The sequence below is a fragment of the Bufo bufo genome, chromosome 6 (genome assembly GCF_905171765.1).
Source record: "Bufo bufo chromosome 6, aBufBuf1.1, whole genome shotgun sequence".
Taxonomy (NCBI): domain Eukaryota; kingdom Metazoa; phylum Chordata; class Amphibia; order Anura; family Bufonidae; genus Bufo; species Bufo bufo.
This window is the reverse complement of record NC_053394.1, coordinates 123,234,543-123,259,657: the sequence shown is the minus strand read 5'-3', so window position 1 is coordinate 123,259,657 and position 25,115 is coordinate 123,234,543. Positions and strand designations below refer to the sequence as shown.

General features: G+C 47.5%; 1 protein-coding gene and 1 long non-coding RNA gene across 4 annotated transcripts in view; one reads left to right on the top strand and one right to left on the bottom strand.

The window, feature by feature from the left end:
* The window catches only part of LOC121006119 (WASH complex subunit 2A-like), a 131,883-nt gene extending 113,924 nt beyond the window's left edge, over window positions 1–17,959 (bottom strand). For 2 of the 3 annotated variants that reach the window (XM_040439047.1, XM_040439049.1), the window contains exons 1-4: window positions 17,688–17,959; window positions 9,547–9,711; window positions 7,523–7,588; window positions 5,457–5,630 (exon numbers count right to left, since the gene is read on the bottom strand). In XM_040439047.1, coding sequence (XP_040294981.1) covers window positions 5,457–5,630; window positions 7,523–7,588; window positions 9,547–9,711; window positions 17,688–17,798 — 516 coding nt within the window. In that variant the 5' untranslated portion in view covers window positions 17,799–17,959. The remainder of the gene's footprint in view (window positions 1–5,456; window positions 5,631–7,522; window positions 7,589–9,546; window positions 9,712–17,687) is intronic. The other variant, XM_040439048.1, reaches the window with a different exon arrangement.
* A 61-nt stretch (window positions 17,960–18,020) lies between these two features.
* LOC121004695 lies at window positions 18,021–24,259 on the top strand. The gene is made up of 2 exons (XR_005779813.1): window positions 18,021–18,238; window positions 23,677–24,259. It is a non-coding gene; the product is annotated as an uncharacterized LOC121004695 (long non-coding RNA).
* Window positions 24,260–25,115: the final 856 nt, after the last annotated feature.

Here is a 25,115-nt window from a genome sequence, read left to right as displayed (position 1 = left end):
CTCAGCAATAGTCAATCTGATAAAGCGGAGGAAAAACCACCCTGGAGTCCGTCAACCCTATGAACGGACCTCCTGGAAACCCAAGAGGCCGAACGTCGACAAGAGTCGGAGATCTCCAAGTAAAAACGGCAAGGCCCAAACAACGTCCAAATCGGTGAAGTGTTGAAGCGAAAGGCAAACACCACCTTCAGAAGGAAGGAACGGGATGTAGAACAGCCCTGTCCTAGGAAAAGACAGAAGGCTCGGAACAAAAAAGGGGCCATTCAGACACCCGTCAGAGGCACGACTGATACGGAAACACAACCGTACAGGACAGAAGGGGTAGAGAGAACTTCTGTAACGGCTCCAAGGACAAAGATTGGAGCGCCGAGAGCTCAGTATGTAGTCCCCAGGGCGGTACCGAAGGACAGTACAGAGGAACCAAAGAGCCACTCCGAGGAAGAAGGACTTGACAGGCCCAGAGGGCCGGGGAACGCTGGAAGAGGAAGAACAGCGCAGACACTTGACACCTCAAGTAAAGGAGTCCCAGTCCCAGGTCCAGGCCGGACTGGAAAAAAGACAGAACCATGGGGAGAGAAATTCAGAGTGGGGAATGCACAGCTTCCCACAGAACCCCAGACAAAAAAAACCTAAGTCTTACGACAGATCCTGGACAAAACACAGCCAGGAGCGGACAGTAGCGAACCCGCTGGAGTCGCCTGGCAAGCGGGCGAAAACCCAATGTGATCAGGCGCAGACCAGTAACACGGGCAGAAGGGTCGACAAAAAACTGGTCCCGTCGGCCCTCGAGCAACGTTGTCCCGTATCCACCCGAGTGGGGGAGCAGAAGGACAGACGGAAAGGACCCAAAGGATCCGCCAGATGCCAGGACAAGACAAGGCTAAAGTCCATGCTGATGTAGCCACGTTGTACAGTCCCGTGTGGGAGATCAAAGGACAATCTGGACCGAAAGGTAGTCCCCCCAAGTTACCGAGAAGGTAAGTCTACCGCAGGACCATTGTCTTAGAATGGACCACGCAATCTGCACTCAGCGGGAGGACAGAACGCGGTAGACTCGGTAAATAGGCACACAGCTAATACAGCCAGTGTGAACAAGGGAGACAGTACCAGGCCAAAAGGAACACCGGAACCATCCACATGAACAACCATGCTCTCCCAGAAGGGAGGACAGTGAAAGAACAGCCTCTGAAGTCTGGCGGGGCAGAAGCCACATCAGAGTGATCTGTACCAAGCGGGAGCCAAACAGAGCCGGCGATAAGGTAGTCGAGACAGAGGCCGGCATAACACCCTCCAACCGAAAGGAGGAGGAGTGGCAACAGGGAAGCCATAGGACAGCCCAAAAGCAGAACTCCGCTACACTGTGAGACGCCCGGAACACCGCCTCGCAGAAGGCGAATACCCTGAAGAACTCAAGGCGGAGGTCCTCCGGACCTGGGTAATCGAGCACCCAAGAGAAGTTGGGTGACCTTCCCGAGAAAAGCGGCCCGAACCTGGTAGCAGATCAGACTGAAGCGTAGAGGCGCCAAGAGGAAGGACTCATACCACACTGCATCCGAAGAGGAGGAAATTGCAGCAGGCAAGGAAACCGCAGTCCTGCCAGAGCCAACGAAGAATTTGAGGGGCGCAGCAGGCAACAGCACTCTCGACCATGTGACCACTAGCGCAAGGAAGCAATGCCGCGGAAGGACGAATGGGCACGCATCTAGGACCCACGAACACTCCCTGGGATGAAAGGCCAACTAAATGAATGAGTACCACCCAGCTCGGTGCAGCAGAGAGCAATAGAGCCTGTCCGGGTCAGGTGGACAGAATGAACTCCTTAGAGACGAGTGTAAGGCTTGCGGCAAGCATCGTATCCCAAGAAAACAAAAGAATGCCGCAGGAAGCAGGTGAGGCATACGTACGAGCAGCCACGTAAGCAGTGAGAAAGCCAACCCACCTACAGGAGGAGAAGGCATACACGGCCCAAACAACGCCAAGAACGTCCGCTCACTGCAAAAAGGTTACTCAGCGAAAAAAGATGGGGCTCGCCACAGAGTGCCACAGCATGTACGGAATTGCAAAGTGCAACCTGAAAGGGAGTTATGCACAAGCCTAGTATAGCATGCGATGGAACGCAATCAGTCCGCCCCGAAAGGGGGGAAATTGTACCTGGCAAACTGCAGTCGGCAAGAGTGCAAAGGCCCATCCCAAAAGGGAGTGATGCCCAAGGCCGTACCTACTTCAGAGAAGCAGGACATACCCTATAATCCAGCATGAACGCAGGAGGTCCACCTAGTGAAAGGGGAACATGCACAGGGTTATCCTAGCATTAAGTGAGTGTGCAATAATACACCCAACACTGAACTCAGCGAGAGTGCAACTACTCTGCCAATGAAGGGGGACATGTACAAGTCCAGCACAGCCATACAAGGACAGCCGTGAATCTCATGAGCGTGCCAAATTCTGCCCATGAAATGAAGGGTGGTCACGCACAAGGCCAGCACTGTCCAAGGAAGTGCAAGCGTTCCACCCATGTTAGAGGGCCATTCTCATGGCCAGCAATGTATCCGGTGAGAGTGTAGCATGCCGCCCAGAAAAAGGGGGGGTAATGCACATGGCCAGCATCTCATCCAGGGAGAGTGCGAGCACCCCGCCATGTATGGGAGTCATACACATGGCCAGCAACGTACCGGCGAGAGACAACACAGTCAGTGAGAATGTGTGTATGTCGCCTGAGGAAGGAAGGCATGCCCCTGGCTGGCAGCGAATCCAGCGAGAGTGCGTACACCGCCCACGGAAGCGGGGTCATGCCTATGGATCCAGTGAAAGTGCAAGTACCCTGCCATGTATGGGGTACATGCACATGGCCAGCAACGTACCTGCGAGAAAACATGTATGTATGCTGCCTGAGGGAAGGAGGCATACCCAAGGCCGGCAGCGAATCCAATGAGAGTGCAGCATACCGCCTATGAAAGGGGGTCATGCCTATGGCCGGCAGCGAAACCAGTGAGAGTGCAGCATAGTAACATAGTACATAAGTACATCATAGCACATCAGTGAGAGTGCAGCATTCCGCCTATGGAAGGGGGTCGTGCACATAGCCAGTACCGTATCCGGTGAGAGTGTAGTATTCCGCCTAAAAAGGTGGTCATGCACATGATCGGCAACAGATCCAGTGAGAGTGCTGCGTTCCGCCCATGGAAGGGGGTCACGCACATGGCCGGCAGCGAATCCAGTGAGTGCTGCGTTCCGCCCATGGAAGGGGGTCACGCACATGGCCGGCAGCGAATCCAGTGAGTGCTGCGTTCCGCCCATGGAAGGGGGTCACGCACATGGCCGGCAGCAAAATCCAGAGAGTGCAGCGTTCCGCCTATGGAAGGGGGTCATGCACATGGCCAGCACCGTATCCGGTGAAGGTGCAGTATTCCGCCTAAGAAGGGGGTCATGCACAGCCGGCAGCCAGGGAGAGTGCAGTATCCCGCCTAGGAGGGGGGGGGGAATGCACATGGCAGGCACCATAACTGGAGAGATGATGAATGCTGCCTACGGAAGGGCCGCATGCACTTGGCCAGCGCCGTATCCTGGAAGAGAGCAAGAAAACCGCCTAAAAAGGGAAAATGCCCTAGCAGCGACGCAGACTGGGAGCGCAACACCATGCCGCCTGTGGAAAGAGGTCATGCAGACATGCAGCACTACTGATGAGGCTGCAGCGTCCTGCGCAGTCCAATAGAAATTTGTTATCTATTATTCATTATTATTATTTATTTATTTATTTTTTATTTTTATTTTAAACACAGCCTCTCTGAGGCTAAAAGAGGGGCCAACATATAGGGGCACAGATCGTCTGAGAGACAGAAAAAAGGGGGGGCCAACCATACAGGCCCATTGGGAGCCGGCCTGTACCCAAAGGGTTAACAGGGATCCGGCCTGGAGGGCGGCGCTGCGATCCCCTGGGGGCGGAGGAACCCCCAGGCGGGAAGAATTCGCGCCTGGAGAAGTTCCCGCCCCCTCCACCAGAGGCCGGAATTTTGCGGCCAAGTAGGCCGCGAAGCCGGGGTCTAAATTTGCGGCGCCCGGCCGGGACCTGAGGTGGAGTGGCGCTTCAAACCGGCCGCGGGTGCCCACCCCGCGGGCCGGTCGGAATTGCGGCCCAGCAGGCCGAAGCCTGGGACAAAATTTGCGGAGCCCCGCCGACCGGCACCGACGGTCGGACGGGGCCTGCTGGGGCATAGTCAAGCCCAATGCCGGCCGCGGGAGCCCACCCCGCCGCCGGAAGAGACAGGGGCCCGGAATGGTGGCTTGCCGGCCGCGGGAGCCCACCCCGCCGGCTGGAATAGTCAGGGGGCCCGGAATGGCGGCTTGCCGGCCGCGGGAGCCCACCCCGCCGGCCGGAAGAGTCAGAGGCCCGGAATGGCGGCCTAGCAGGCCGCGGAGGCTGAAATTTTTGCGGCGCCCGGCCGCACCGGAATATTAATGCTGGCCGGAGGCGAGGCCTTACGCAACACTGCGGTAAGGAGATGGGGGGACCCAGAGACGGGGTGTCCGTGAGGAGAATGCAGGCGACAGCAGAAACTATGTCGCAGCTTCTGCAGCTAGCTGTGGGGAGACAGCCACTAGCTAGTTCATATCCTATGAGGGCCAGGAAAAGGGAGGGGGAGGCAGAGAGCAGATTGTCGCTCTGCGGCACCCCAGGGGCCAGCCAAGGTCCAGCAGGGGAAGGGTCCAGAGGCCCAGTATGGGGGTCAGGCACGCAGGAGACCAGGGGGGACGACGTAGGGCTGGAGAAGCCTCTCTCTTACCACAGCCGTCTTCACCCTCGGTCCATTCCAGCAGGGTCGCCCCTTCAGCTACTGGCACCGTAGTGGCAGGACGCTGGAAGAGGGACTTGGCGTGCGGGGGCGACCCTTGTGCTGGCGGGATGTAGGGGAGCGAGGCTGCCCTGATCCACCTTGCCTTCTGTGGGGGAGGCAGCAGTGCGGGTGACCGGCACTGGCGCAGCTCAACCCCGGGAGAACAGAGAGGTCTAGTGCGTCTCTGTTGTCCCTGATGATCTGGAACAAAAAGAAAAGAAAAAAGTAAAAATCAAAAATTTAAACAAGGAGAAAAACAGCCCTGCAGAGCAGGGAGTGTCTTGCCTCCTTGGACACTAAGCAAAAACTGGCAGTCTCTCTCTCCAGGCTGAGGGTATAGCTGTGGAGGAGGGGCTTAACAGCTTTCACTTAGTGTCACGCCTCCTATGGAGATGAGCTATACCCAAGGTCTTCTGTGTCCCCCAAGGAAACTGGGCAAGAAACTATATATATCAGTCTGCTCAGCTCCTCCTGCTCTATAACAGGCATGCACTGCATTTCATGGTGACTTGTCCTCTTTAATTCGCCCATGATTCCACAGGCTTTTGTATGTGTAGAAGGTCTTTCTGTTACCTCATATCAGTGGCATTTCCATTAGTTCTGTCTGGTGGAATGACACTTTACCTTTGGCTCCAGAATAAGTTCAACCCTTTCATTGACTTCCTCATCTTCAGAATCAGAGTTTCCTGCCTTGATGTCAAGTTGTTCAAATGCCGTTTCCAGAACTTGTAATCCATAATTTACAGCTTCTTGGATTTTTGGGATCAGTTCTACTTCCTTCTGCTCCCGGGTTTTCTCCTTTAAAATGGTAAGAAATGTTATCAACTATAATTAATAAAGCAAAAAAGAACAAACAACATGGAAAATGAAGAGAAACCTATCTGCCCGATCACATCGCCCCGGCCACAGTCCATACAAAATCACAAGATCTACCTAACCCAATCCCACTATTCTAAGTAATGCTAGTAATAGTGGTCATCTCTAGGCCGTGTCTTTGATTAGACTTCTCCAATATCTCTTCTCTTGGTACGCTTGGTCCCTCACTTCCCCCCTAGAGACCCAAGCACTGTACGTTACGTTTTTCACATTCCTTCTTCTCGCCCCCCTTGTCACTCATGTCGAATAAACAGATCAAAATGAACACGAGTTACAGAACTTGTAGGTTCTTTCTGCTTTCCACCGGGAGAAGGATGATTAATCTAACATCTCAAACCTGTCTGGAGTCTGGCGTGTACAGCGTTAAATGCACGTGCAGAACTATATGACTGGGTTCACACGTGACTGGTTTTCTGCTTGTGGTGCGTTTTGCCATTGATTTTGTTGCAGAAGCTGCAGATGTGAATGTGCACTTGGCAGCTGAAGACATCTGTGTTGGTCCCATGTTCATATGTGCCCCCATTGCTGAGAAAAATGCAGTTACTCCCAGAGGCTCAGCTCTCTCTGCAACTACTGTGCCCCCTGCATTACTCCTAAAGTCTCTCACTGCGCTGTGTGCTTCAGTATCCGGCACAGATAACTGCCGGTAAGCTTCTTTCCTCTACTGCAACACGAGACGTTAGTCAGGACAGGAGTGATCACATTTTCGCTGCTTGTTCCCGTCAAAGTGCAGCAGTTGCAGAGAGAGCAGAGCCTCTAGGTGTAACAGCAACGCCCCTGTTGCTCCTAGAGGCCAATTTGCATATACTAAAACATCATTTTTCTCAGCACTGCGGGCACATATGTACATGGGACCAACACAGATGCCTTCAGCTGCCAAGTGCACATGAAACTGATCAGCCAGTGCGATAGGTACAAACCTGCTGACAGATGCCCCTTAAAATACGCATAACAGGTCAGTTTTTGCTGTGGATTTTTTCTGCCACATGTGAATGAGAATTGCTATAAACGTATTCCCTTTGTTAGTACTGTACAACGTTGCAGGTTTGTCGCACTTCAATCCACGACAGCAAATCTGCATCTAGTCAGTCACTTGTGAACAAGGCTTAAAAAGCCTCATATAAGTGCTGAGAAGTTTGGCTTTGTTTCATAGATCCTTAACACCCAGAAGACGCCATATACTAGACCTTTTCTTAAAAGTTGCCCACCGCCAAGAGATTGTATACCACACAGCATGCATTTTTAGTTTTCATGAGGCCTTATGGATGATGATGACCGAACAGAGCCTAAACGATACAGTAGGCGAATGGTGAGGGCACGCCCGACGTGCTATTTCCATTGCAGCCATGTCACATATGCGACATAAGGGTGTGCCGTGCATTGCACAGACAGAGACTGAATGGTCATGTATTGATCCGAGTGCCAGTTCAGTAGGCAAGGCAGGGAGGAAGGGAGTTTTAACAACCATCCTATTGCAAAGCCCCTTTATTCTTCAAATATAAAAGGGCTAAAAAACTGTCGTTTTAAATCCAAATTCAAGAAATTCATTTTTTACACTCTTTTTGTTAGGTAAAACGAGGATTGGCTTTATCTATGCTCCCCTCCCAGTACAATAGGGAAAGTAATTAATAACCCCTCGCAGCGACACGCGGGGTTGGACAGTTCTTTGAAAGTTTTATCTGATCGCCTGGTTACATTGAAATGTGTGGAAAGTAGCAGCGACTGGTGGTGACAAATATTAACTTACTGTAAAATGCAGGTAAAAGAACAGAACAAAATAAAGTGCGAAATCAGTTCTGTTTGATGAGACTTACCGGTTCTGGTTTCTCTACTGCATCAGATTTTACAACATGTTCCTCCACTTCTTCATCATACACCCTCTGGAGAAAAACAGACCCAGTTACTAGTTGTTGTACAATTACATTTATATATCAAATTTAGAGCAGCGCATGGTAAGTGAAATCATGATGTCATTACCACCATGACTAAAGGCCCCTTTACACGGGCTGATGATCACAGCAATCATCAGGAACACTGCCTTGTGTAAAGGTCCTGATGATCACCAGCAAGCACTGGTTCATTAAGTAAAAGCATGGTCAATGCAGATGCCAAAAATGATTGTTTCTGGGCAGCAGATCGTCCTGTGTAAGCAGGGATCCTCTGCCCAGTAACAGATTCTTTAGGTGGGCATGTGATCACAGCAGCGATCGCTCGTCTCCTTACAGAGGAGATGATTGCTGCATCTATATGCAGCCCTCAGCTACTCTTATGAGCAGGCAAATATCGTGAACGAGCGGTGTGTTCCCAATAATTGCCTGCTGAGTTGGCCCACCTGAAAGGCCTTTAGTCTGGTATGGAACCAACATGCTTTTTAAGCTTATATACTATAAAAATGCATAAAAACTATTCAAAATCAAATCATCTCTAGACAGAAACCAGGCTGCCATAAACAACCGCCTGCAATCTGCTGACACATTTACAAGTCAATGGTGAAGAAACGGAGCTCTTCACAGCCTTATGACCCAATACCAGTCCCTATCGGACAGACCATCAGCAGATTTGACGACATCACCCCCTGCCGTACTTTAGAACATCAATGACTGTCCGCCCGCTGTGTCTAACATGTCCCTTATCTGAAACTAAGGGGGTCATTTATTAACCTGGTGTAAAGTAGAATTGGCTTAGTTGCCCATAGCAACCAATCAGATTTCTCCTTTCATTTTCCAAAGGAGCTATCAAAAATGAAAGGTGGAATCCACTTTACACCAGTTTGATAAATGACCCCATAAATTTTTCAAAAACTGAACTTCTTGTCTTTCCCCCCCCATCTCCTAACCTACTTATACCTGATATTTCATTCGGAGCCCCATCATAACTACTGGGCTGCACACCCGCTGTCTTGGTGTTATGTCTTTCCTTGGCTCCACATATTCAATCACTGGCACTCTGGTGTCGTCTGCACATCAAGAACATCTCCAGAAACCACCTTTTTTTCATGGAAACCATTATTATTCATTCTCGTCTTGACTACTGTAACGAATCGGTCTTCCACTCACTAAACTCTCTCCCGTTCAGTCTGTCCTAAATGCAGCAGCCAGGATCATCTTTTTGGCCAACCCCTACACTGATGCCTTTAGCCTGTGCCAGTCACGTTACCCATCCACCACACAATACAGTTCACACTCCTCATCCTCACCCACAAACCTCTCTAGTGTGGTACCTACTTACATAACCATCCTGATTTCTGTCTACCACCCTACTCACGCTCTCCGTTCTGCCAACGATCTAAGATTAATATCCTCCATAATTCAAACCTCACAATCTGACCTTCAAGACTTCTTTTGAGCTGCCCCAGCTCTCTAGAATGCATTGCCCTGGAGAATCAGGTTAATTCCCAACTTACTCAAATTTTTTAGCTTTAAACTTACCTTAAAACATATGTTTTTAGGCAGGCTTATCACATTTCCTAAACTGTCTCCTCCCTGTTTACACCCACCTCATTCTTCAGAACCGAATGTCCTTCTTCTGACAGTAATCCCGACACTCTAGGTACTAGCTCATTCGCCTACATCTGCACTGCACTATTTAGTACAAAAATGGCCGGACCACTTTAGAAAACAATCAATTTTACCTTTTTGCGTCAACCCCAAGCCTGTAAATCTGTGATGTCCATTTTGATTTCTACATGTCCCCTCTGAATTGTGGAGGTACGGTATATAAAGATTAGGACTATTACTATAACATGAACGTTCCTTGGTACATCTAACACAAGTGATGGAGCATTTGTAGACGTTTTACCTCCCACCATTTACTAAAGGAACAAACACCGGTCACTCACATTCTCTATAAACTGAGTGTTAGATAACATGAGGAAATCGTTGAAGATGTTGTGCAGCCGGCACTCGGAGGTCTTTGCTTCATGGACAAGTCCATCCAGCTGCTTCTCGATTTCATGTGTTCTAGAGATGGTTTGGTGGGAGAACTCTTGGAGAAAATGCAGGAGCTGAAGCAATAAGAGCACAAATGGTAAGGAAATGGCCAGGAGATCTGCTTACTGATCAACAATGGATCGGGTAGAGAATTCTGCATGGTATAGACTTACAACGGCAAATGACAAGGCAGATATTACAAGGGAAGATTCACGTATATACGGGAACCACAATAACAGCACAAGCAAGTGGAGGACAACAAATAAAAATATATAAAATCTGATCTTCCACGTAGGTCTCTGTGGTCTCCAAGTGCAGAGAGAAGGACTAGTGATGCACTAATGGCAATCGACCATCTAGCTGGGCGCTTCCTGTGACGCTGGATACATTACTTGAACGGTGTTTAGTCGTAGGGTTGTCCAGGTTCATGATACTGATGACTATCCTCAGTACAGGCCATCAGTATCAGGTACGCGGGGGTCCGACTTCCAGCATCACCGCCGATCAGGTATTGGAAGAGGCTGCTGTGCTTATGTAAGTTCTCCTCAATGTTCGCCTGTTCGCCGTCGCTTTCTAGTGGCAGCGACGGGTAATTACAGCTTACTCTTCAATTAAAGTGGACAGCTGTAATTACACTGCACTGCTGCTACCATATACACGGTGGCAGGCCAACACTGAAGAGGACGCAGCATTCGCACAAACATCGCTGTCCCTTCAAATAGCTGATCTGTGGGGTGTCGGCAGTTGGACCCTCACAATCTAACAATGATGACCTACCGACGACAGCCTGTCAGCAGGTTTGTCTATGACACTGGCTGACCTGTTACATGTGTGCTTGGCAGCTGAAGACATCTGTGTTGGTCCCATGTTCATATGTGCCCACATTGCTGAGAAAAATGATGTCTTAATATATGCAAATGAGCCTCTAGGAGCAACGGGGGTGTTGCCGTTACACCTAAAGGCTCTGCTCTCTGTAACTGCCGCGTCCGATGCACTTTGGTTTGCTTTAGGAGAAGTCACGGCCAGGTGTGATGACAGAAGTTGTAGAGAAAACGGAGCTTCTAGGAGTAACAGCAACACCCCCGTTGCTCCTAGAGACTCATTTGCATATTTTTAAACTTCCTTTTTCTCAGCAATACGGGCACATATGAACAGGGTACCAACACAGATGCCTTCAGCTGCCAACATGTCAGCCAGTGTCATAGGAACAAATCTGCTGACGGATGGACTTTAACCGCCTAACAGTCACACAAAAATTGGAAAAACCCTCGCAAAAATGGCACTTTTTTTTTTACTGTAGATTTTTAATACGTGTCTGAAGTAAATCTTGTGGGCGCTCAACTTAGGGGACACAATTGCATTTTTAAACCCTTAGTGGCAATTAATTTTCGCCTCAGGGGATGTTCACATGGTGGCTTTTTAATCAGAATTTTGCCCGCACGTAAAAACCCGCGTCCTCTCTGCCTCCCTCACATCTCAATGGGAGGCAGCACTGAGGATCATGGAGTGGTGGCGTAAAGACGCTCTGCGATCCTCAGGAGGCAGAGAGGACGCAGCCGTCAGCGGGTTTTTCGATGTGCTGCCTGCACCAAAATTCCACTTAAAAAGCCACCGTGTGAATGTCCCCTCAAGGACCAGTAACATTTTCGCCCTTTGTGTCCCAGCAGTAAGAACTTTAAAAATTTTTCTTCGAAATTTTATTTTGCGGGATAAGCCTACATGCACACGACCGTACGTGTTTTGTGGTCCACAAATTGCGGATCCGTTTGACGTCCATTTTTTGTTTGTGGATCCATTGTAACGATGCCTATAACGGACAAGAAGAGGACATGTTTTATTTATTTTTTGCGGGGCTACGGAACGGACATACTGATGCGGACAGCACACGGTGTGCTGTTCGCATTTTTTGCCGACCCATTGAAATTAATGGGTCCGCATCTTATTCGCAAAAAAAAACGGAACGTACACGGAAACAAACAACGTTCGTGTGCATGTAGCCTTAGTTGTAGGTTTTTAGGAACCATTTTGGTGTATATATATAGTATTAAATAGCTTTTATTAATTTATTTTTAAAAGGGGAAATGTTTTTTTAAAAATTGCAATTTTAAAAGGAAACCTGTCATCAACTTTAGGGTCCATTCACACGTCCGCAATTCTGTTCCGCATTTTGTAGAACGGAATTGCGGACCCATTCATTTCTATGGTGCCGCACAAACCCGCACTTCCGGGTACGCATTTCCGTTCCCGAAAAAAATAGAACATGCCCTATTCTATTAGTGCCGGCGATGTGCGGTCCGCAAAATGCGTAACGCACATTGCCGGTGTCCGTGTTTTGCGGATCCGCAAAACACACACGGACGTGTGAATGGACCCTCATGCTGCCCATACTAATGGTAGTATAAAGTAGAGACAGGCGAGTTGATTTCTGCGGTCATAAAAAAGTTAAAAGTAAGAGGTTGCCGAGAACCAACATCCCAAACATTGCAGACTGGGCCTGATCCTCAGTGCTGCCTCCCATTGAGATGCGAGGGAGGCAGAGAGGACGCGGGTTTTTACGTGCGGGCAAAATTCTGATTAAAAAGCCACCATGTGAACATCCCCTGAGGCGAAAATGGTAAATGGGCCTGGAAAAGAGACCCGGCCGCCTGAGAAGAGTCCTGGGTATTCATAGGCTCCAGCTCCACCTGCTGATGACTGACAGTCTTCTACCTAGTTGTCTCCCTTTCTCTCTAGAAGAGAACGGCCAATCATCAGCAGACGGGCGGGAGAGCAGGAGATTATAATAACCAGGACTCTTCTCAGGTAGATTTGACTCTTTTCCAGGCCCAGTCTGCAATGATTATGATGCTGGTTTTCAGCGACCACTTACTTTTAGCTCATGAGTGACACACCGCTGAGATCAGCATTTCTGTCACTATTTTATGCTGCCCTCAGTGAGGTCTGCATAAAATTGATGACAGGTTCCCTTTAAAATTATTTTGTGGAATTTAATTTACCATGTTCACTGTGTGGTATAACTTTATTATGTGGGTCACTACAATGATGATAATGCCACATTTCTATATATTTTTTATTATTTTTTTCTTTCCTCCTGCAGCTTGTCAGCTCGTGAACTGCTCAGACTGAAAGGGGCAGGCGGCTGCTTTAGCTGCTGGGAAGATATCACTTTAAGGCCTCTTTCACACGAACGATCCGGATTGTTTGCGGATGCGTTCAGTGAAACTCGCACCATTTCACAATCATGTTCAGTCAGTTTTGTCTGCATTTGCTTTCGGTTGTCAGCTGAAAGTGAAAGTAAAAGCAGGTTTCACTGCATTTATTCCTGACTCGATTTCTAACAACGATATCTCCAGCTGATGTTCAGCTAATGTTGTCATTCTTGTATGTAGTCTTTCAAACAAGACCAGGCCCATATCTCTAGCTGCTACGAATCCAGAGATATGAGCAGCTAAAGCAGTCCCCCATTCTACCCAAGCTGGGTTCAGGCAGAACAGTTAAAGGGGTTGTGTCACTTCAGCAAATGGCATTTATCATGTAGATAAAGTTAATACAAGACACTTAAAGGAGAACTGTCACACTTAGACCCTAATTTCAATTTTCATATATGTAGTTACTAATAACATGATATTCCAGAATCAGGTACTATTAGGCCTCTTTCACACGGGCGTTGCGGGAAAATGTGCGGGTGCGTTGCGGGAACACCCGCGATTTTTCCGCGCGAGTGCAAAACATTGTAATGCGTTTTGCACTCACGTGAGAAAAATCACGCATGTTTGGTACCCAAACCCGAACTTCTTCACAGAAGTTCGGGCTTGGGATCGGTGTTCTGTAGATTGTATTATTTCCCCTTATAACATGGTTATAAGGGAAAATAACAGCATTCTTAATACAGAATGCAAAGTAAAACAGCGCTGGAGGGGTTAAAAAAAATAAAAAATAATTTAACTCACCTTAGTCCACTTGATAGCGCAGCCCGGCATCTCCTTCTGTATTCTTTCTTCAGGACCTGGGTAAAGGACCTTTGATGACGTCACTCCGGTCATCACCATGGTAAAAGATCATGTGACGTACCATGTGATGACCGGAGTGACGTCACCAAAGGTCCTTGACCTATAATGAATGCTCACCACAGGTCCTGTTTAGTAAAGGAGACAGAAGGAGATGCCGGCATCGCGATCAAGTGGATTAAGGTGAGTTAAATTTTAAAAAAATTAACCCCTCCAGCGCTGTTTTACTATGCATTCTGTATTCAGAATGCTATTATTTTCCCTTATAACCATGTTATAAGGGAAAATAATAATGATCGGGTCTCCATCCCGATCGTCTCCTAGCAACCGTGCGTGAAAATCGCACCGCATCCGCACTTGCTTGCGGATGCTTGCGATTTTCACGCAGCCCCATTCACTTCTATGGGGCCTGCATTGTGTGAAAAACGCAGAATATAGAGCATGCTGCGATTTTCACGCAACGCACAAGTGATGCATGAAAATCACCGCTCATGTGCACAGCCCCATAGAAATGAATGGGTTGGTATTCAGTGCGGGTGCAATGCGTTCACCTCACGCATCGCATCCGCGCGGAATACTCGCCCGTGTGAAAGGGGCCTTAGACTGACTTACCGCATATTTAATAAGATTCAGCCCTTAGCAACCAGTCTGCATAAAACTGCAATTTCACTATTCAGTTTAGATGGCCGCCACTGCCCTCACCCTGAGGCTAATCCCGCCTGCCCTCACTAGCCAGTAACAATAGCCCCGCAAAAGTGTCAGTAACCAGAGCCCTCCCCCTAAAGGGTTAATCTCCTGCAGCACAAAGGGGTCCTCTTACCACATGTTGCTTTTATTTATTCACTGAGCAGACGGCAGATCTCCCTTCCCTGTTGTGCGCTGCTTCCACTCTGCATTCTCCAGCTCTGTGAGGGAGCGTCTGCCAAGCGCAGGGACAGGGAGAAGTGCACACAGCCCAGGCACTGTTATCAGCTGCTGGGGAGGACCTGGCTTTAATAATTTACTTACAGTCCCTGGCTGTCAGTAATGTGACCTTGCACGCAGCCTGCTTCTGCGTCCTCCGTCCTTCAACAGATAGACGGACCATGCCTAGCAACCCTATTTTAAGCACAGGTAAAAGTAGGCAGTGCAGGGAACAAAACTGTGGAATTAAGGGGTAATTGAATACACAGTGAAAAGTTGAAATAGGGCCACCAAGGTGATTAATCACCACAATCCAATACTCCAAAAATAAATAAATACGACAGTTATCCTTTAAAGGGGTTGTCCAGGTTCAGAGCTTAATCCGGACATTCCTCCATTTTCCTCCATTCCTCCATTTTCACCCCGGGAGCCCAGTTCGTGCTCCGATGCTCTCCTTTGCCCTGCACTAAATCGCGCAGGTCAAAGGCATTTTTTGGAGATCCGGTGACGTACCGGGGCTCTCCACGGGGCTGCCAGGAAATGCTGGATTGTAGGGTGGACATAACCTTGGAAACGAGCAGTGTAATGAAAGATGAATCCAGCCAGCAAAGGAAGCAATTTGGACAATCACAATACATTAGTAAGTGCCTTGTATTAACTTTCATTAAATGATAAATGCCTTTTGCTTAAGTGAGACCACCCCTTTAAGTTATTAGGTGGTTAAAAGGATTGTCCAGGTTATTTAATCCCCTTCACTGCAGCCGTTTTCAATTTTTGCATTTTCATTTTTTCCTCCCTGCCTTCCAAAACCCGTAACCCGTACAGTGGCTTGCTTTTTGCAGGACAAGTTCTTTCTAATGCCACCATTTAATATTCCATATGAAGTATTGTTAAGCTGGAAAAAAATATTAATGGGGTTGGGGAATTGGAAATAAAATAATTTGTGCCATTGCTGGATGGGTTTCATTTCTACGGTGTTCACTGTGCGGTATAAATGACATAACTTTTCTCTGTGGGTGAAGTATGATAACAGCGATACCAAATTTATATAGATTTTTTATGTTTTAATATATTTGAAAAGAATCTCTTTGCATCTCAATATTCTGACACCTATAACTTTTCATATTTCCATTTACGGGGCACGTTCTCTGTAGTTTTTAGTGACACATATGTACGTACGTACGTATTACTTTTTGATCAGTTTCCATCACATTTTTTGGGGAGGCAAGGCAACATTTTGATTTTTCTGTCACGGCGTTCACAGTACAGGACAAATACTTTCACATTGTGATAGTTCACTAAAGGGGGCCTTTGAATTTTTTAAAACTTTTTTTTCTTTATTTTAAACTTTATTCTTAGCCACCCTAGGGGACTGGAACGTGCAAATGTTGGATCAATTATACCACAGTCTGCAAGAACACACTATTGCACTCTATGGTAGAACTGTGAGATTCCTATCAAGTCCTGCCACCAGCAAGGCTTAATGGGAATCCGTCACCAGTTTTATGGTGTCGTAACTAGCAACAGAAACTGGTGACAGATCCCCTTGGAAAAATGCTGGGTCACTTTCTTTAATTGACAAAGCCGTTTTGCTAAAATCTTGTGCTAAACAGCTCCAACACATGCTGATGAGTCCTGATATTCATGAGCTCCAGGCTCTCCCCGCCCCCTGCTGCTGAATCATATGGAGCAAAACCTGTCAATCAGAGGCAGGTGGGCGGGGGGGGAAGTGACTTCATGAATATAGGGACTCGTTGGCAGCGCTGGTGCTGGTAGAACCTGGCGCAGGGATCAGCAACCTCTTTTACTACTATGGGAGGTTCAAGAACAGCCGAGTAAGTGTGCATGCTGGGAATTGTAGTATCACAGCGGCTGGAGTGCCGAAGGCTGCTGATCCCTGACCTAGCAGAATAGAACTGCTGACAGATTCTCAATAGGAACTTGCCTAGGACAGTCCTGCCAAGACAGGCTGCCATAGCAACAGAACGACTACCGCAATCTCTTCGCAGGTGTTCTGTTCAGGTAACAGAATCAGCCCAATCCTGATAAATTACCTCTCTGGTGCCTTGGTCGTAATGGACGGCACAGCATCTGAGGGGTTAAACATCTATCCTTATGGTTATGTCATCGCTGCTGGCTGAACGGTGGTCTAATCCATTCCGAACAGCAGAATGAATCAAACGGGCCTCATGCGTTTTATACGGGCATAGTGGCATATCCATACGGGGACAGGTGTCCTAGTCACTTAGGCCAGGGGTCCCAGCGGATTAAATGTCAATGGCCTATCCTAAGGGTAAGACATCAATATTTGACCTCTGGAAAAGCCCTCTAAGGGCTCATGCACACGACTGTATGTATTTTGCGGTCTGCAAAAAAACAAATCCGCCAATAATGCGGATGACGTCCGTGTGCATTCAGTATTTTACGGAACAGCTGGCCCCAATAGAACAGTCCTATCCTTGTCTGTAATGCGGACAATAATGACATGTTCTATTTTTTTGCGGAACGGAAATACGGAAACGTAATGCACACAGAGTACCTTCTGGTTTTTTTTTTGGCAGACCCATTAAAATGAATGGTTCCGTATGCGGTCCGCCAAAAAACGGAACGGACACAGAAAGAAAATACGTTTGTGTGCAAACGTGCATGAGGCCTCTTGCACACAAAGATTTTTTCCCCCGTTTGGTTCAGTATACGGAAGGCAAAAACGGAACGTATTCAATTCAATGGATCCGCAAAAAAAACGGAAGGTACTCCGTATGCCTTCCGTTTCCGTATTTCCGTTCAAAGATAGAACATGTCCTATTATTGTCCGCATAACGGACAAGGATAGTACTGTTCTATCGGGGGACAGCTGTTCCGTTCTGCAAAAAACGGAATGCACACGGATGTCATCCATATTTTTTGCGGACCGCAAAACACTGAAAAAGCCATACGGTCGTGTGCAAGAGGCCTTAGACAGAGACTCCGTCACTGACCCCCGGACTCCATCAGGCCTTCTACATAAAGAATAGAGCAGATAGAAGGCGCTGCAGTTGCCCATAGTAACCAGTCACATGACCCCTAGCTGTAATCGGATTGGTTGCCACTGACAACTCTTCCTCCATTCGGGGCCAGACCCCGGGCCACATCTCCCTCACCCCAGCATCGGCCGCCAGTGACCAGTTCTGGCTGCTCCTTCCGATCTCCTCCAGGGACCACGGTCTCTCCCACACCAGCTCCTCCGGCCCAGCGCTCACGGGGCCGTTCATGGCTTCTACAGCGGAGCACACAGCTGAGAGCAGCGCCGATCAGTGTGCGGAGGACGAAGCAGGGAGCAGCTCTACATGACTTCTCCGAGTCTCTAGACAGCCGAGGGCGCCATACTGGAGCAGCGCTCAGGTGACAGGCGTCATGTGACCTGCCCGCGCACGTGATCCGCCTGACAGCGGCCGCTGACGTCATCAGGACGCGCCGATTGGTGGAAGTAGAAATATAAAGAGTGTTTATCACCTATGGGAAGTGCTAGAGAGGTGAGGGCCCCAATCCTCTGTCCCCTCCAGCAGCATGTTGTGTCATTGAAAGTCTTTGGGGGACTCCACTCCCTCCATTCAGATTCCTCCTCCAGTGGGCATGCAGATGGGGGCAACATGGCACCGGAGTACCCCAGTTTGGCAATAAGTAGAGGTCCCATCAGACACACGTCCTGTGGGTAGGTGAAAAATTGGTCAGAGAAATACTCCTTGAAAGGGGGCAAGTCCTTTAAACGGGATTTTCCAGGGGTGGAATTTTTTTTTTTTAACAGACCAGAATGAGTTAAATATAAAGAAAAAGCAATACCCACGGGACTGATCCCACACCGCCGACGCGTGACGCTGCTCTGGGCGCCGCTGCTCTCAGATGGACACATAGGAAATGTCTGGAAATTCACGCTCAGCCAGAGATTGTCTGAGCGGGCATTTCGAGCCAGGCCAGGACCATGAAGGTTCGGGTTATCTAAGAACTCCGTTATTCCGGATTCAGCTAAAACGGACTATAATAAAAACTGCATCCCCATATTCTGACACCCATAACTTTTCATATTTCCATCTACGGGGCCACTTTATAAGTTATGGTCTGTGGTAGCGGAATCCGTAACAGGATTCTTAGATGACCCGAACCTGAAACCACGAGTTCGCTCAACACTACAGCAGGGTCAGAAGCACGCGATCGGTGAGGAAAGAAAGTTGTCAGCCACAGGGGGGCGCCATCTACTGATGGTTACTAAAAATCAATATAAGAGAGCAGAGAAAGGATAAGTCAAAGTGTAAATATTCATAAAGTAGAAATGTAAAAAATGGTGTGAATAAGTGCCCATAACTCCATGATTTTATTATTTTATTAAAGGGGTTGTCCGGGTTCAGAGCTCTGAACCCGGACAACCCCTTTAAGTGTGGTTGCTCCTGAGGAAGGGGGTATGAGGTAACACCCCTGAAACGCGTTGAGCTGTGATACCGATAAAGGATTTTACCAGAAGTACCATCCGTCAGTGGGACTGCCGTTCTTCCTAAGACACTACAAGCGATCCAGGCGAGGGAAGTTGTGTTTGTGGGTGCCTTGAGCTTTATCCCACAGCCCACCTCCCTGGTGAAGTGAGTTATTTATTCACAATTTAAAGTCACAAAAGTTCCAAACCGTGGTGTCACAATGGTTTTACTGCTGCGGGTCCCAGGAGTGAAGTGGGCTCAATTCACAATATCAGCATGCGTTTTTTCAGGTCCGCGCGATTATTCACTACTTCCTCCTCTCTCAAAGATCCTCCAGTTATGCAAGCAACTAGTGGGATGCCATATACTCCAAATATTCCTCTTTCCACTACATCGCACCAATCGTGGAGCACGGTATAGGCTTCTCACCTGCACCTTTCCCTATTATACTCACAGGGGCAGGTGGAAATCAGGCACCTCAGACACAGTAAACACCACAAATCCTCCGATGTTCTTATTCCTTAGTAGTTCTATATAACATAAAAGCTCCAATAGTGAAGAGCCGCTATTCAGTAGATAAAACCTTTTTTTAATTATACTCACAAATGTAGGTGGACACAAGAGATTATAACAAATAGCAGCCTATTGCTCCTGCCCGACCCGGGTTTCGCTCCAAAGCTTCATCAGGGGCGCCCCTGTGAGTATAATAGGGAAAGGTGCAGGTGAGAAGCCTATACTGTGCTCCACTATTGGTGCGCTTTTCCTACAGGAGCTGTGGTAGAAAGAGGAATATTTGGAGTATACGGCATCCCACTAGTGCTTGCATAACTGGAGGATCTTTGAGAGAGGAGGAAGTATTTATTCACAATTGCAGTCTTTATTATTTTTATTATCATTTATTATTATTTTATTATCATTATTTTAGGTACTTATTCACACCCATTTTTTAAATTTCTGCTTTATGAATATTTACACTTTGACTTATGCTTTTTCTGCTCTCTTATATTGATTTTTAGTAACCATCAGTAGATGGCGCCTCTCCCTGTGGCTGACAACTTTCTTTCCTTTTCACTATATATACCTATGTAGCACTGCTTTCTACATATACAGCCACTATTGGCAGCCGCCTACTACTTCTTCTTTTAGCGATTAACTCTCCCTCCTATTAGCGCCCTGCAGTTACTCTAAGATCTTTTGGATTTGTATCCAAATAGCTCTTTGATTAACACTCTGTTTTTCTTTTGCCCTGTACCCTTTTTATTTCTAACCCATTCCGGACATTTTCTTCCCCAAAAATCTACTTTAACTATCCGCATTATATGGGTTATTGACCTGGGACATTGTAAAATGAATGAAATTGGCCACCTCCACCATCCCCAGGACATCCATTAAGCACACATTCCCCTTTTCAGTGTATAATACCATGCTTTCATTAGAGAAAATAAGTGCCCGATAACTGCCCACTAAATAGCCCCCATAAACGCCAGTTTTTGCCTACGTACATTTCAGTCACTGTACCCTTAAAGGAGTTTTCTCTCCTGGAACATTGGTGGCTATTGCTAGGATATCCCACCAATGTCAGATGGGTGCAGCTGCCACCTCCAGGACCTGCAACTATCTCTAGAACGAAGTTCCCAAAGTGAACAAGATTCCCCTCCACATGTGCGGCCACCCTCGTGCTGATTGTGGGGTCCTGCAGCCAGGGTCCACCTGTAATCAACTGTTTTTGCTAGCAGAAGACACTAGTACCAAAGAAATGGACTGTCTCAGGGGCAGAGGGGCTGTCATAACAGGGCTAACAGTGCTAAGACCACCAGAGGTCTGCTGTCATTTGTGGTGGGCTGTTCAGGTAATACATGGACATGTTGGGTCCTCCAGAACCAAAGCTCTCCTCTCTTACTAATCAATGAGGGTCCGAATTGGTGTACTGCTGTCTGTTAAAGGGGTTGTGCCAAGTTTAGAAGTTATAGGGAATAAGCATGGGTACCCCCACCGATCATGAAAACTGAGGTCACATTGCCCCGATCTGATCCATTCTTATTGCTCCATTTATCGGAGTGCCAGAAATAGCTGAGCGTTGTACTTGCTATCTCTGGCGCTTCCATAGAGAATGAATGGCGTGGCAGGGCCTATGCCCAATGTGCTGCTCCGTCAAAACGAGGGAAATGGCACCCCTATTCTTGGGATTGGTGGAGGTCCCAGCGGGCAGACCCCCAGCGATCAACTATTTATCCCCTATCCTGTCATATATTAATGTCACTGGTACAATACAATAGACCTGTACAGGGGTTCATCCGGGTGTATAGGTTGTATATAACATGTCCAGGCCGTGGATACAGAGCTAGTGAGGGGCACTGATAATAACTCGGGCCTTTACTTGTAACTAGAGATGAGCGAAGTTCACCAAGAAATTGTTCTGAATTAATTCACAAATCGCTGTGAATCAGGTATACCCAGGCCACTCTGCCTAATCATATTCTTCCCACTTGGTGGCCCAATCTCAGTGTGAAGACTTGGAAGTTAATGCTTTCACGACTGCAGACAGTAACTATATGCCAGCGGCAGAGGATTTAAAGATGGCACCCACTGGCGCGTGCGACGGGTGCCATGGCTGCGGGGTGTCATGCCAATCGTGGACTTTCAACTCTTCAGAACCCGTGGCCCTTCGGGTGTGCGTCAGCTTCCCCCGTCGGGTATCGGGGGGAGCCGGAGCGTGTTTGCAGGAGCTCCTGTGTGATGGTACCAGTGATGGTACACAACATTTAGGCAGGAAAACCTTCCTCAAAGCAATAAAATAGAGGAATTCACAACAGGGATGACCAGAATCCCATGTGGATTCCTCCGTAAGGTTCGGGATCCCTCGTTGAACCTAATGGTATTTCGCTTATTAGGGTTAAAACCAGATGCCGAACATTGTGGCTGGATCAAACATGGCCTCTGGATTATTGTAGCAACTATGTCGCTTGCCCCGTGTCCCCCTAGGCTCAGCTCACAGGACAATGCCGGAGACCGGGATGAGGGTTTTATAGGGCTGTGACCTCACAGGGGATGGCTACCTGTGGATTGGCTGGCGGCATGGCATTATGGGTGATCTCACGTTCCTACTTTCACTTTGCAACACGTGCAGCCGCCATTTTAGGAAAACCTGATTTGTTATCACGAGCGCAAGGAAATTCGGCTTCGTTGCGAAGCGAAATTTTCCTAAACTTCGGACCGAATTCCGCTTCGAATGCTTTGCTTCGCTCAACACTACCAGTAACACATCCATTACATCCTTCCTACAGATTATCTCCGTTAGGTCTTCGTGATTTCATCCAGTTCCCAGCTTCACTCTACACGTGTAGCTCATCCCAGTACAACCCATGGAGAGGATCCACCATTTGTGGATGATACGGTCACACTGTTATCGCACATCTTTGCAGCAGTCTGTCCGTGCGGTGAGAATAAATCAGTCTATTATCCCACCGATGTGACCTATTCCTATGATTCTTGCCATTAGATAACTTTGTACGGTAACACTTCCGCTTTCCACGGGTTTTGTCCACCCCATGGGGGATAAACATAGCAGCTACAGTGCACCTGTTCCTTTAACAGACCATACATATATGATATGTCACAGTGACGTATTAGGGTACGGCCACACGGTCAGTTTTCTGCACATAGTTTTGGAAGCCAAAACCAGGAGAGAATTCATAAAAATGTCGTATCTGTCCTTTATACTTTCTCTCCTTTTATGAACCACTCCTGATATTGGCTTCCAAAACTGCATGCAGAAACCTGACCATGTGGCCGTACCCTAAAGCTTTTGACTGGTCGGGATCCAAGTGCTGAGACCCCCACAGATTGCTAGAATGAGGAGGAAGAGGCATTCACACAGAGCACTGTCTCTCCTCGCTGCAGAAGACAGGCTTCAGTCCCTCTCCAGCAGCGAGGAGAGACAGTGCTCTATGTGAACCTCTTTCTCCTCGTTTTAGAGGTCCCAGCACTTGCGCCTTCACAGATCGAAAGCTTTCATATATCACTATGACAGAGGTTTGTTTGAAAGTCTAGATACATACACTGTGTGGGGACTCGCTCTGGTAGGCAGGGTTAGTGGACGCAGTATAGAGGCAACAACAAAGTCTTTGAATTAAACAGTTCAGTGTTCACACATTAAGTAAGTGACAAAACAAAAAGTCTGCTTCAAGGAAAACGGTCACCTTGTGATTCTGGTGTTCGTTCACACCATTCGGCAAAGAAGAAGTCCTTGGACAGAGCAGAATCCACCTGCTTTCACACCAACAAGGTAGCAGGTCTTAATCCAGACCCAAACTCCCAGGTCCCAACACAGAGACTGACAGAGAGGAGTAATCCATACACAGCAGACACTGCTTGCTGGGTTTTTTATAGGCTAGTCAAGACCCGGCCTTGAACGTGGGGAGTAGCCACCCACCCAGCATTTTGCCTACTCCCAGTAAGAGCCGTCCCGGATCAGCTATACAGCCATACTAAAATAGCAAAGTGTCAATCAGCATTAGCTGTTGCTGACACCTGAAAATACTGGCTCTTACTTCACCGAGGCCAGGAACCTTGGTGACACATGCCTTCCATCAACGACGGACTCTTGCGCCTTCCTACAGCTGTTATTAAAAAGTGGTGTTTTTTTTATTTTATTTAGTAATCTCTTTTTTTTTTTTTTTTTCAGGTAGACACTTTTTGGTGGACCACAGTTTTGCAGTAGAAAAATGGCCGCATCCAAGAAGACAAAAAGGCTGGCACCATATAAAAGAATATAAATGTTTGCCACACATCCAAAACCACATATAAGAAGGCTACAAAAGATGATGTACTCCAAATGGTCAAAAATGCAGTTTTATCGGACTTATAATAAGAGCTTAAAAACAGCAAAAAAAAAATCAAATGCCCCCCAGTTATTAACTAGTAAATGTATGAACACTGAAAGGTGTAGATTCAACAATCACAAGATAGAAATGACAATGTATGCCAGTACTATAAATATATGGTCACCTTACACAAACCAATGGCCACTGTACCCAACACAATATAGCATAGGATAACCAAAACTACATGTACAGTTAATAAACAAAGGTGCAAGTGAACAGTACCATCAAGCAACTAGGAGATGGCCTCAAAGACATCGGGACCTGCTGAGGTCATTCTGTGACTTTTCATCTAGACTGCACTATTGTGTTTTATGCTTGTGCTCCCAAGAACATTTTTTGTCTAAGTGGCCTCATAATTCCTTGTTTTTGTCAGTACAGATTGCACTCTTGATACAAAATGTGGGACTTTTTTAATTTTTTTGAGAGGAGGGGTGGTGGTGGTGTTACTAAGACAAGCATACACATCTGTTAAAGTAAGATGCGAACAACTTGTTAACGGGCTCAGGCCTCTTAATAAATTTATCAAATCTTTGCCACTCGGCGTGGCATTATGGACAGATAATGAGAGAGGGCATGGGGATGAACTCCTGCTTCTCTGCAGATTATTATTATTTATTTGAAAGTGCCATTAATTCCATGGTGCTTTATATCAAGAGGGGGTTACACATACGTAATAAGTATACTAATACGATAGACAAGAAACTATTAACAGACTGATACAGAGGGTGTGTGGGGGGCAAAGAGCTTACAATCTACAAATGCCTCTTGGGTAGGTCAGTGCATAGAGACTGAGTTTGATGGTAGCTGTATTAATTCCTATGCTCTGAGCTCCCTCTAGTGCAGTCATGCTCAACCTGCGGCCCTCCAGCTGTTGCAAAACTACAACTCCCAGCATGCCCGAACAGCCTACAGCTATCAGCCTACAGCAGGGCATTGTGGGAGTTGTAGTTTTACAACAGCTGGAGGGCCGCAGGTTGAGCATGCCTGCTCTAGTGGTAGCAGCTGGTGGTCAGTTTCATCATCTACGATGTGAAGGGAAAGGAGGATAATTATAAATCAGTTGTCTGGTGTAAAAACATAAAAAATATTGGGGGAGATTTATCAAAACTAGTTTAAACGAAAAGTGGCTTATTTGTCCATAGCAACCAGTCAGATTCCAGTTCCATTTTCATTTTTCAGAGCTCTTTTAAAAAAAGGTGATTGGTTGCTGATAGGAATCTCAGAGTCCCACTTGGTACCC